This window comes from Scardinius erythrophthalmus (assembly GCF_964197995.2).
Source record: "Scardinius erythrophthalmus genome assembly, chromosome: 13".
NCBI lineage: Eukaryota > Metazoa > Chordata > Actinopteri > Cypriniformes > Leuciscidae > Scardinius > Scardinius erythrophthalmus.
Window position 1 is genome coordinate 10,666,144 of NC_138233.1, and position 11,975 is coordinate 10,678,118.

The 11,975-nt window shown below is 38.9% G+C and overlaps 3 protein-coding genes across 5 annotated transcripts; 2 read left to right on the forward strand and 1 right to left on the reverse strand.

The window, feature by feature from the left end:
• Nucleotides 1–22: 22 nt before the first annotated feature.
• mif (macrophage migration inhibitory factor) lies at nt 23–1,930 on the reverse strand. Its single transcript, XM_081383077.1, has 3 exons — nt 1,116–1,930; nt 344–516; nt 23–160 (listed from the first exon to the last, which is right to left on the reverse strand). Exons 1-3 carry the CDS (start codon nt 1,221–1,223, stop codon nt 94–96), a joined length of 348 nt encoding a protein of 115 aa, XP_081239203.1. The 5' UTR covers nt 1,224–1,930; the 3' UTR covers nt 23–93.
• Nucleotides 1,847–6,029, forward strand: LOC308701051 (uncharacterized protein). Of its 2 annotated transcripts, none has more exons than XM_081383072.1 (4): nt 1,847–2,583; nt 2,774–2,958; nt 3,582–3,678; nt 4,584–6,029. In XM_081383072.1, the coding sequence occupies exons 1-4, from the start codon at nt 2,289–2,291 to the stop codon at nt 5,438–5,440; spliced, it is 1,434 nt and encodes a 477-aa protein (XP_081239198.1). In that variant the 5' UTR covers nt 1,847–2,288; the 3' UTR covers nt 5,441–6,029. The 2 variants fall into 2 exon arrangements, with proteins under 2 accessions (XP_081239198.1, XP_081239197.1); XM_081383071.1 differs by having other exon boundaries at nt 1,852–2,583; nt 2,672–2,958.
• A 3,277-nt stretch (nt 6,030–9,306) lies between these two features.
• On the forward strand, nt 9,307–11,937 carry scocb (short coiled-coil protein b). Of its 2 annotated transcripts, XR_014031306.1 has the most exons (5): nt 9,307–9,409; nt 9,809–9,912; nt 10,464–10,544; nt 10,779–11,661; nt 11,773–11,881. XR_014031306.1 is itself a non-coding variant. In XM_081382069.1 (4 exons), the coding sequence occupies exons 2-4, from the start codon at nt 9,894–9,896 to the stop codon at nt 10,919–10,921; spliced, it is 243 nt and encodes an 80-aa protein (XP_081238195.1). In that variant the 5' UTR covers nt 9,307–9,409; nt 9,809–9,893; the 3' UTR covers nt 10,922–11,937. The 2 variants fall into 2 exon arrangements, 1 of the variants encoding a protein (XP_081238195.1); XM_081382069.1 differs by having other exon boundaries at nt 10,779–11,937.
• The last annotated feature ends 38 nt before the right edge of the window (nt 11,938–11,975 follow it).

An 11,975-nucleotide genomic window follows, 5' to 3' on the forward strand; every position in this document is an offset into this window, starting at 1 on the left:
CTGAATCGACTGAAGACATTATGCTCCCAACGGCTCTTCTGAGTAAAGCTAGAGTAGAAACCGTAGCTTTGTCAAGCCATACATCCCTTTTCTTTATCCGAAGGTGGTGCTGTTCCAAGCCACATTGGCTCCATCCATGTCAACAAAGTTTATATAGATCCTGAAAAGCAATACAAGAAGCTTCATTAAACAAAAAAAACCTTACGCTAAATTTGACACATACTCATCCTCCACAATATGAAGAGCAGATCTTAAATTTAATATAAATGCATGCATAAGCATTTTAACAACTAAAATTCATTTGAAGTTTGGAAGCTAAAGCTTTGTGTGGATTTACAGGTACCTGTCAGGTGAAATGCCAAGGTGTTTGTTGAGCAAGCCCATAAGAAGTTTGGAGTATTGCTTATTTTGCGCGCCCCCGATCTTTCCGATGCTGGTGAGGGAGCAGAGCGCGCACGGATCTCCTTTTCCACCGAACATCATCATCTGATCCGGGATGATGTGTACGGCAATATACTATCACATATGAATACAAAGACAGACAAGATTAAACAGTTAATAATTCAGTTCTTTTGAATAAAAACTGAATACTTTTAGTATCGTGTGATTTAAATGCATATTTGGTTAATTATAATGTTGCAGCAAAACACTGAACTGAAATACACAGTAATTTAATACGAGGGATCGTATTGGTAAATCCTGATAAACAGCAAAAAGTCCCTACAAATGGATTAATTGGAACGTTTTAGATTCATGATGTGATGTAACGCGATATTGCGTCATGACGTAAAAGAATCAATGAATCGGGGTTTTTGAACTGGTTCTTTGAAACGTTCGAAAGTATGATTCAAGGAAATGAGTCGGACCCATCACTAAACTAGCTTAAATCTAAACAATCAATTATGATACATAGGCTGCCTAAATGTCTTTAGGTTTAAAACAATTTTAATCCAATGACATGAGTTACAGCTAAGAGGATAACAGAGTCTCGTGTATGTTTCGTAGACTCGTAATAACAGTAGTCCCTCATTCCATGCAGACTGATATGCAAAGTCAATGCATATGCAATATGTTTTTATTTTATTCTAAAAACAAGAAAAATGCAGTCTGCTCACCTGCGCGGGTTTGCCCATCGCTTTGGCGAGCTCTTGCGTGGCCTCCGACAGCAGCTCACCAGGAACCGAGTCCTTTGCTACATTTGTGTTGACCACGAACATCGGCATGACTGCAACGGAGAAACAGGCAGCACGTACTGCTAAATAGTGCAAGGTAGAAGGACCAACGCCTTCGGGAATGTGTCCAGATGTGAGCCCTGGTTGAATACGGCAAGTAACCACGATGCCAGTACTTTTTGTAGGTTACCGTAAAACACCGTATGACACAAAGATTTGACTGTGTAGTTCCGTTGCATTCCACTGTTGCTCGGCTGGCGCGAGCAGCCCCAGAACTCCGAGATGCACAAACTGCCATCTTTTCTTTTTGGGTATAATTTAAAGTTTAAAATATTTTTATTTATTCATTTTATTTATTGTTTATATTTTCATGAAATGCTGAAACATCTGTTTTAATAATGATAAACTTTATTTTTATAGCATATTTTATACGAGGAATGCAGCTCAAAGTGCTTTGCAACAAAAAAAGGATTTTATTTTTTTCTCTTTAATGTGTTTTAATTTTGTATGCATAATTGTATAGTTGTCAATATGTTTATTCAATGGAGAGAGAGAGAAAAAAAACTACCACCAGGGGCTAGCTGCCAAAGCTAGCCTTGACCCTTCGTGGGTCCATCTTTTCGGGTAATTACGGTAGCTCTGTGCATGCGCAGAACGCGACATCCGGAAATAATATTGTAGGCGAGAATTAAAACCTCTTGAGTTGAGAGGGGTGGTCGCGACTGGTGAAATTGTTCCGTTGATAGCGCATAAACACCGGTAAAACATGAACACAGATCTTTTTTAGCCGACCACGATATTTGCGCGGTCATCTGGAGTGGAATTTCATCTTTTGAGGGTTTGATTTGTGTGGTCGCTGGTTTAAAGATAGAGGAACAGGGTTCATTCCATTGGCTGTGTACAAAGTTACGGGTGCCAGCCGTTGCCACTGTTGATGTCAGATTATTTTAACCACATGCGCATTTAAATTAAGTCTTGTTGTTGTTGTTGTTGTAAAGCGGATGTTTAAAAACATGAAGTATAACTGGTGCTGATATATGGCGTAACAGGGATTCGTTGATAGTTTTTTGGGCACAACTTTATTCATTATATGTGCGACTGAACACTAGTAAAGCTATGGCGGAATCGGTCAAGACCTTTCAAGCGCACCTGACCGCTGTCATGGACAGTTTGGTCCGCGCATCTGTGTGCGAGATCACCAAACTCTTCCAGGACACGGTGAACGACTACCTGGTGGAAATCTCTCTTAACAGAAAAGAGAACGAAGCGCTGAAATTGAGACTGAGGCTGACGGAGAATAAATTGAGAAACGAACGCAAATATGGCATGGGCTGGGCGGCCAGTCGGCGCGCGTCTGGTCTGCTTGGCGCGGAGGACACCGTGCGCAAAGCGCGAAGGACGGATCTCCAAAGTAAGCGCACTGGCCAACTCGGATTCATTGGGCGATACTGTTTTATCGTGCTTTAAGAGAGAAACCATAATGGCGACTTGCTCCTCAGTTCTCAGGTTTCTTTCTCCTCCCTCTCCTCCTCTTTTGGATTCCTCCCTCCCCCTCCTGTCCTCCTCTCTCCTCTCTTCCCCCTCCCATCTTTCTCTCTCAGGAGGCAAGCAAGGGAAGGAGTGGAGTGCTAATGCGTGGGATGAGGGGACTGGAGGAGTGAGGGATGAGAGGAGGGACGTGTTCCGTGTCCATCTGCCAACTGAAGGAGGTGGGGAGGGGGAGGAGGAGGAGGAAAGGATATGCGTCTCAGGGGAGAGGAAGGAGGTGGCCGGCATTAAAGAGGAGGTGAGTAGCCAATCGGATGTTAGGAATGAGCTGCAGGGAGTGGAGGAGAGAGAGGAGATGCAAAGGGCTACGGACAGAAGGATCTGAAGAGAACAATTCCATTTTGAAAACTCAAACTAATTTCAAAGTATATTTTGCAAGTGCAAAAACTGCCCAAAGATCATAACCCATCATTGTTGACAACAATAATAGATGTCACTGTCTTTCCCTCTAGATTTGAGATCATGTTATTTATGTGTAATTCATATTCCCAAAATATGCAAAGACGGCTAGATAGATCAGAACAAAATTGGACAGTTAATTACTAGTGTAAATAGGGTTCATGCATTTTATCATCTTGTTGCTCAAACCACAAGTGGACTATTGGAGGTTGTCAGAAAAGCATATGACCGTTTCTTCAGGACCGCCCACTTACCTGCCAATCAAACTAAAATGCCACCATTGCACTAAAACAAGTTTAAATGTTAAAATAACAGCACATAAGTAACACGGTTACTCCCACCTCAGATGTGTCTTAAGTGTTTATTAGCAGTTTTAAAAGAGATGCATTATTATGAGCAAAGGGAATTTATTTCACACCTTGCGTTTTCGCTCTTTCTGCTTCTGTGGGATGATGGATAAAGGTGGAAGGCTACAGATCAGACTCCCTGAGGCTGTTGCAAGAGGCTCTACAGATGAACCAAAGTGAAACCAGCCCTCCCTCCCCCAGTCCCACCCACGGTAAGCACTGCAATGCTCTGTTTTGGAAAACGGTTATTGTTTTTTGTGATTGCGAACATGAACAGTTGAAGGAATAGTTTACTCGAAGATCACAATTCTGTCTTTGGTTACTCCATTTTTATATTGTTTTAAATCTGTATGTTTTTTTTTTTTGTGAAAAAAAAAGGAGAAATACACTACACTTACAATATGCATGTACACTTTTTCTCTATACATTAACAGTATTTATACCATGGTCTGGGTGAGTACTCGATTCTGATTGGCTGCAGGGTGTCCATTAAAAAGTGATAGTGGACACCTAGTAAATAAACCGTCAGGCGTAACCAGGGAAACCAAGTTATTGTTTGTAAAAACTTTAGATTTCAATTGTAAAACTAATTAAAATATAAACTAATGTTTTAAAAATGTGTTATTTGGCAAGTGACCATGGTATAAGCGGGTTAATGCCCTTCGAGGTGTCCATTGTCAGGTATTAATGGACTCCGCTGCACGTCAGACGGTTCACGCCTCGCCGTCGTCCATTAATACCTGACAATGGACTCCTCGTCGGGCATTAACCCTTACATAGGGACCATGGCTATGTCATGTTGCAAGGTTTTTTTGGAGCTAGTTGACAGTCGTGGGCACCATGAATTGCTGTTGTATAGAAAAGTGTGTAAATTCTTCAGAAGTTCCTCATTTGAAAAAAAGAATAGCATACAGGTTTGGAACAACATGATGGGTGATTAAATACACACATAAAAAAGTTTTTATTTCAAAAATGGATTTTTTGAAAAAAAAATATTTATTTTTTTAAGAAATTAATATTTTTATTTAGCAATGCTGCATTAAATAGATGAAATGTAGATCCTTAGATTCCTAATGTGCAAAGTAAACTGTACTAAAATGAGTATTTGTGTCTGCAGGAGAAATGGGCCCCGCCTCTACTGGCCCTGAATCCACTGCTGCTGAAGTGTGGGAGGGGCAAGCGGCGGAGACGATGACTGTTGGAGACGAGCTCAGTGGACTGGAGACGGCCCTCAAGGCGGAGCGTGAACGTGAGGAGGCAGAGTCCGGTCTGGGCAGCCCGTCTCAGGAGGCGTGTGGATCCGAAGGTGTGGCGTTCATCGGACTAGACGGTTTATGCAGCTCTCAGCAGGGTATGTCGTCCTCCTCACATAGGGCAGACCCTACAGAACTCCCATCAGCCCCTACGAACAAGGAAGAGGAGTCGGGAGGAGAGAGCGGGGACATGCTGCATTTCTGCGCACGGTGCGGCAGCGGCTTCAACTCCACGTCTGACCTCATGAAGCACTCGTGCCCTGCGGCCGAGGATCGGCCTTATCAGTGCTCCGTGTGCGGGAGAGCGTTCGGCCACGCCTGGAGCCTTAAGAACCACGAATGCGTGCAGGCGGGAGAGCAGCCGCACCACTGCGAACTCTGTGGCAAACGCTTCACGCACTCGCGGTCCCTCGAACGCCATCAGCTGGTTCACACAGGAGAGCGTCCTCACAGGTGCCCGCAGTGTGGCCGCAGCTTCAGTCGTCTCGGCAACCTGGAGAGGCACCAGCGCATCCACACGGGTGAAAGGCCGTACGAGTGCGGGGCGTGCGGGAAACGATTCAGTCGAGTGGAATACCTTAAACGGCATCAGCACATCCACATTGGAGATGCAACGGTGAAACTCCCACCGCTGCGAAACTCCCACCACTGCTCTCAGTGCAACCAGACATTCAGCGATACTGAGCAGTTCAAGCAGCATCAGTGTCTGTATAACACTTAATGTTATGCACTGTTGGTGAGAATCTTACACAATACTAGACCTTAACTAGTCAGATCTGCAGCGCTCAAAAGACCTTATTCTTCATATTATTTTCTGTATTTCTAATTTTTCTATTTGCATCTTTCCACATGCTTCTTTTAATTACCCCAAACATGATCTCATTACTTACTGACTTGTACACAAACCCTAAACCTCAAAGCAAGGCACACTTAACCTAGTGCAATGACAATATCATGACAAAAAAGTGGATTTTCTTATTTATTGCTATTATTCAAAAACTGTTTACTCATTATTCAGTTAGAGTGTGTATATATATATATATAGCAACATAACAAGCACCTCTGTTCCAACTCCAAAAATGCAAACAGCTCTATTTTATGTCAAGCAACTCATAACAGGCTGTGAAATATTTTTTGTGAACAAGGACATTTTTAAAAACTTGTTTATTATTAATAACCGATTGTGTTATTCATGCATTCTTAAGTATCTTTTGTGTTGTTTTTAATTCAGAAGTGAAATATTTGTTGTGATGATAACAGTATTGCTTAAGGTCTTGTAATTAAAGGAATAGGCTAGTTCATGTTTTTTCAAAACATTTTGTCATCATTTACTCACCCTCATATGGAAGCTTGTTTCCGCCACAAAATAAGATATTTTAAAAGATAATTGCGACTTTTTATCTCGCAATTGCGAGTTTATATCTCGCAATTTTGACACATTTTCTCAGAATTGTGAGATATAAACGCACAATTGTGAGATATAAAGTCCAATTCTAAGGGGAAAAAAGACGGACCTTTTCGTTTTTTTTGTTTTGTTTTTTTTTACCTCAGAATAGTTTATATCTCACAATTCTGACTTTATAACACGCAATTGCGACTTTATCTCATGCAATTATGACTTTATATCTCCCAATTGCAACTATTTCTCAGAATTGCGACTTTATATCTCGCAATTGCGACTTTATTTCTCAGAATTGCGACTTTATTTCTCACAATTCTGACTTCATATCTCGCAATTCTGAGAAAAAAAGTCACAATTCTGACTTGGTATATCGCAATTGTGAGAAAAAAAGTCAGAATTGTGAGATAAAAAGTCACTATTATTATTATTTATTTATTATTCAGTGGCAGAAACAAGCTTCCATACTCTCATGATGTGCCAAACCTGTATGAGTTTCTTTATTCCGTTGAACACAAAAGAAAAATATTTAAAGAATGCTGATAACCAGACAGCATTTTTTTCCCTACTATGGAAGTCAGTGGCTACCGTCAACTCTCTGGTTACCAACATTGTCACATTGTTTAAAATATGTTCTTTTGTGTGCAAACAAATCATGACCAGCAATCAAAGAGTCAAGAGTCAAAGGTAATATTCCATTTACCAGAGATAAACGTTACTCAAGATTCGCCGAATAGCTCAACATTGTATGCCTTCAACACCTCATGAAATGCGCCTTGCTTATTTGCCTGTGATTTATAAGTAATTTCCCCCTCAAGTTTAATGAAAGGCGTTTGTAAATGCTTGATGATATTGTTTGCACGTGGATTTTCAGTGTTTGAAAATCCTTTCCCCCAAAAATAGCAGCTCTGGGGCCTGTTTCAGAAAGGAGGTTAAGTGAAAACTCTGAGTATGTTAACCCTGAAATGAGGGAAACTCTGAGTTTTCTGTTTCAGAATGGGAGGTATGTTAAACCTGAGAAAGCAGAGTAAGTCAAGCCTGTTTCAGAAAGAGAGGTAACTTATACTCAGAGTCAGTTACCATGGTAACTTACTCTGTGAACCTAACCTGGTCGGGAGCAGGTTTTCTTCAGTAAACCCAGAGTTTCTATCGGTCTCCTCCCCTTTTTTAAAGGGGAAGCGGTGTTTAAACACCTCATTCATTCTTTTAGTAAATTTTTATTAATAAAATTAATATTTTATTAATAAATAAAATATTGCTATTTTTACTGCAGTTTTTTTCTATTTTTTTTTTTTAATAAGATGAAGTCTATATAACTCCTTAACTGGCAACTGAAAATACAGTAGTAGATTAGAGTTACATAATGTAGTTCTAAACAAATTCTACAGAATTAAACTGTGGCATTTACTGGAAATCACTGAAATGTGTTCATCTGTGCAACAGAAGTTGATGGACCGTCCTCCTGCTGTTCTTCCACACTCTGAGGGCGGAGGGAGAGATAAGAATACCTGTTTATACTTAGATTTAAACTTAGATTATCCACATAAAAATTTGAAAAAATGTGAATGTGTAGATTGTTTGATGTGTAGACACATAATATTAACATTACCTCTGTAGGCCTCTCTGTGGCAGCAGAAACTATTTATCCCCATCGTCCTGTGAAGATGAGCATTTGGTCGAGTGCACTTTATAGCACTATTTAATTTCTGGTGTATTGAGTCAGTGACTTACAACTGCCTGGGGTTCTGTTGGGACAGGAGGCTCCAAAAGACAGATATCACCATCAGAATCTGTTAGGACCAACAAAAAACCCAACCTCAAAGTAAAATAAATGGAAATATCAAAAATAGCCTATCTAAAAAATAACACATATGTAAACCTCTTACATTTCATGAAGGCCCTTGAATCTTTGGGACTGGCTCTGAAGTCCCTCCTGGAATTCCCTCAGCCAAAAATGCTGCTGCACTGCTGGACACTGGATGTTATTTAGTTATTTAATATGTCAAATGTTTGTAAAGTCAGGTAGCCTTCACCCATGATATGCTCAAGCCTTACTTGATTGAATTATGTTTTTATATTTAATTTTTTTATATTAAAATTAGGTTGAATAGCATAGGCCTACTGTTCTTCCAGTTTCACCTCTGATATTATAACAGTTGGGTAAGTTACTGTAAAATAGTTATCAATGTTATCTTCAACAGTGTAATTAGATTAATGTAATAATTACTATCTTTAGAAAGTTTTGGTCTACTTATTACTAATTACTAAATCCCATATCAACCTCAACCATTTGAACAATACAAGGAGAGACAAGAAACTGCACTTTTAATGCTTTCAAATAAACAATATACAATTGCATGAACTATTCTTGATTTGACCAAAGTGTGTAGAGGGAGAAGGTTACATAAAAAATATACCTTTTAAAAATGTATGTTAATCCACTATTGTTTTATACAGAATTGTTCTCTATAGTCTATGCAGTAGCCTATTTAATGTAATTACATCAGATTTTATTTTAAATTACAGAAGAATTAAGAGTTATCCCTTTAATTAAATCACAATATTTAATTACTTGGTAATTAATTACACCCAACACTGTATAACAGTAATTCCTCTTTTTGTCTGGCGCTGTTGCCATGGTGACTCGTAATATCTGCGCTCCATTGATAATGGCTTTTTATAGTTGTGGTGCACGCGCTAAACTCAGAGTAGGTCAACTCAGAGTTGATTGAACTAACTCATTTCAGCTGTTCTGTAACCGAAAACTCAGAGTTTCCCATCTCAGGGTAAGTCAACTCAGAGTTCAAGTTTTAACTCAGAGTTGGTTGAACCTCCTTATTGAAACAGGCCCCAGAACGTTTCGTTGGAATTGGACCGAACGATTTGTTCCCTTTTTGTATTTGAGCAGTTCTCGAGTCAACCAGAGCACTAGTTTAACGAAGTCACGTTTTTGTTTTGTTTTTTGCGAAAAAAGAAGCATGAGCATACAGTGATATAATAAAAATACTGTACGAAACATCACACAATAATAATAAAATAAAAACAAAAAAATAAATGAGGGTCAATGTAGTACAAAATGGTCATTGTCCACAGTTTTCTTTGAGTCTTTATTTGCATTAGTTAATGTAACATTTGCTCAGGAAAATAACTACCTTTATAATAAAAGATGTTTTTTGTGGGATCTAAAGGGTTAATTTCACCGGTTAATCCCTAATCCATGACGTCAGACTCCAGAAGACATCGCTGTGCAGTGTGACACCTCTTCATCCGGTCTAATTGCACATTTTAAAGGTTTGGGTATATTTAATTTATTTATTTTTATTTTGTAGATTTATATGAGTATATATTTAAGCGAAGCATATGAATTGTGCTTCAGCAGTGTGTAATGGGCAGTGTCTTGGTTTATTTACCTCATCAGCTGTGTGTCAGCTAACCGCAGCTAAACTGAGTAGCAGCAGTTTTACAATAAGATATAAAACTATTTTGCGCTTTATGTTGTGTATTTTGACTTCGGCCATCTACAAACATATACAGGCTACTATTATGTTACATAAAATAGACATAACGTTACACAATGCGCATGCTTTTTAGATATGTAGCGCCTAGCATTGCAGCATCAACGAATAAGACACCGTCCATATCTATGAATGAATGTCTTTTCAAGCTCCTGTTTTGTTTTATTTTTTACAGTTTCCATCAGGCCTTGTGCTCATCCTGAAGTGTCCCCACTCGAGTCGCAGCCCTGCATTTTAAAACAGAAGACGAGTATTTCGCCATGAATTCTGACATGGATGGTAAGATCCAATGTGGAATGTGGATACATCTCCACATTTTTTCTTCATATTCTTAATTTTATTAAGGTATAAAATGAATCCCAAATTGAAACAGTTGACAATAAACAGAAAAAGGGATGAAAAATAAATATATTTTTTTTCAAATGTAAATTCTAATCAATACATGTATACAGTAGTAGGGGCATTATATTGTAAAAAAAAAAAAAAAAAAATCCATTAAATTTTAATAGTTTCATTTTTTGTTAATAATAAGCATTAAGGACTTTCTCAATGCAAGGTGTTTAAAGTCGGCATGAAACAAAAGTTGTCTTTTCTTTCCTATTTTTACGTATATCTGAATGAAACAGCTTTTCGAACAATAAAAAATGTCGGACAGGACTTGATTTTGTCCATCAGGAATTGATTGGATGGTTGTAGTTTGCTATTGCTGTGATGTCATGTGAGTGACAGGTTTTTCCGCCATAGCGCTATTAAACACGTAATCAGAGAAGTGAAGAAATGTCGCTGCAAGAGGAAGAGGTACTTATTTTGATGGTGACTTTGTCTTCCAGGGGACATAGAAAACCAGGTGGAATTGGAGGAGAAGACCAGACTTATTAACCAGGTCCTTGAGTTGCAGAATACTCTTGAAGGCAAGTAGCCAGCACCACTTGGTTTGTTACCTAATATTAACAGATTTACATTAACATTCATGCATTTGGCAGAAGCTTTTATCCAAAGCAACTTGCATTGCAATTGCATTGAAGGTATACATTTGATCAGTTTATGCATTCCCTAAATCGAACCCGTGACCTTGGTGTTGCTAGCACTTTTCAACCTTTTATTAAATAACAAGCTTTAAGTCTTTCTCTCTCTCGTTTTGGTAGATCTCTCAGCTCGGGTGGACGCAGTAAAAGAAGAAAATCTGAAGTTAAAATCAGAGAATCAGGTTCTTGGGCAGTACATTGAGAACCTCATGTCGGCATCTAGCGTGTTTCAGACCACCGACTCCAAAAGCAAACGGAAGTAAGAGAGCATCCCTCTCTCCCAGACCCACAACCACACCCAGATAAACCCTTCCACTAGACTCATTTTATCCCTATGTCACTAAAATGGTAAATGTTTACATTTTATTTATCAGTATTAATATTTGTTTACATTTAATGTTTAATGGTTTTGTTCAACATGCTAAAAATCCTTTTAGTTAGGTTGTTCTTGTAGTTTTTTTTTTAATGTTCAGACAGGGTCCGATATTAATTTCGTAATATTTTAAATTGTTTTTAAAACATGTATTTTGTATTTCACACTTTTGTTTTGTAGTTGAGAGTGCAGTTGTGATGGCATGACAGTTGCTCTCTCCCGCTGAGCTGTTTGTCTGTATCAGCACTGATTATACTCAAGTTGAGAGAAAACATTTCAGGTCATTCTGATCAGGGAATGAAATTTAGACCCTTTTCTTGGTGCTATCAACAGAAGGGAGTTCTCTGGCTTGCATTACATCTGTGCCTCTGAATATCTTTATGCATTTGTTGTGTTTGTATGTGTAGAATCTTACCATTGTGTGGCATTGCAAATGCCTGTTTTAATTAAAAAATAATAATAATAATTTGCTGTGCTGTGAGTGAGTCCTTCCGTTTAGGTTCTGTAGGCCCCTGTGGTTGTTCGCTTCTCGTTCAGTCACCTCACTTCATCTGGGATTCAAGTCTACACATATTCCACCAGAGTTTGGAGGACTATAGTCTCTGGTACCCATCTGCTTTCATCAGAGGAGTGAGGAACTGAGTCTCATAGAATAGCATTATTATCCACACGCCTTCCTCTCCTTCACCCTTGCTCTCAATCGTGAATATGCATCTGAATGTGTGTCTTCATCTTTCACAGGGTCACCAAAGGTGTTCGGAAGGACAAACAGTCTAGCGTTTAACTATGCAGTGACCAATGTGTTGGAATGATTACCTACAGCAAGACCAAGATTAAAACTGAAAACTGTATATTTCAGTTTCCCAGTTTGATTCATTTCTGTTATCTGAAATAAAATGAAATTTGAAATAAAACTTAACGAAAATTAGAAATGTTGCCTTGGC

Excerpts from the sequence above, each read along its gene's own strand:
- mif (XM_081383077.1), bottom strand. The coding sequence starts at position 1,223 with ATGCCGATGTTCGTGGTCAACACAAATGTAGCAAAGGACTCGGTTCCT. Across the intron at positions 517-1,115 it reads CGATGGGCAAACCCGCGCAG|TATATTGCCGTACACATCAT; the intron begins GTGAGCAGACTG and ends CATATGTGATAG. Across the intron at positions 161-343 it reads CTTGGCATTTCACCTGACAG|GATCTATATAAACTTTGTTG; the intron begins GTACCTGTAAAT and ends ATTGCTTTTCAG.
- LOC308701051 (XM_081383071.1), top strand. The coding sequence starts at position 2,289 with ATGGCGGAATCGGTCAAGACCTTTCAAGCGCACCTGACCGCTGTCATG. Across the intron at positions 2,959-3,581 it reads TGGCCGGCATTAAAGAGGAG|GTGGAAGGCTACAGATCAGA; the intron begins GTGAGTAGCCAA and ends TGATGGATAAAG. Across the intron at positions 3,679-4,583 it reads CTCCCCCAGTCCCACCCACG|GAGAAATGGGCCCCGCCTCT; the intron begins GTAAGCACTGCA and ends TTGTGTCTGCAG.
- scocb (XM_081382069.1), top strand. Across the intron at positions 10,545-10,778 it reads GTTGCAGAATACTCTTGAAG|ATCTCTCAGCTCGGGTGGAC; the intron begins GCAAGTAGCCAG and ends TCGTTTTGGTAG.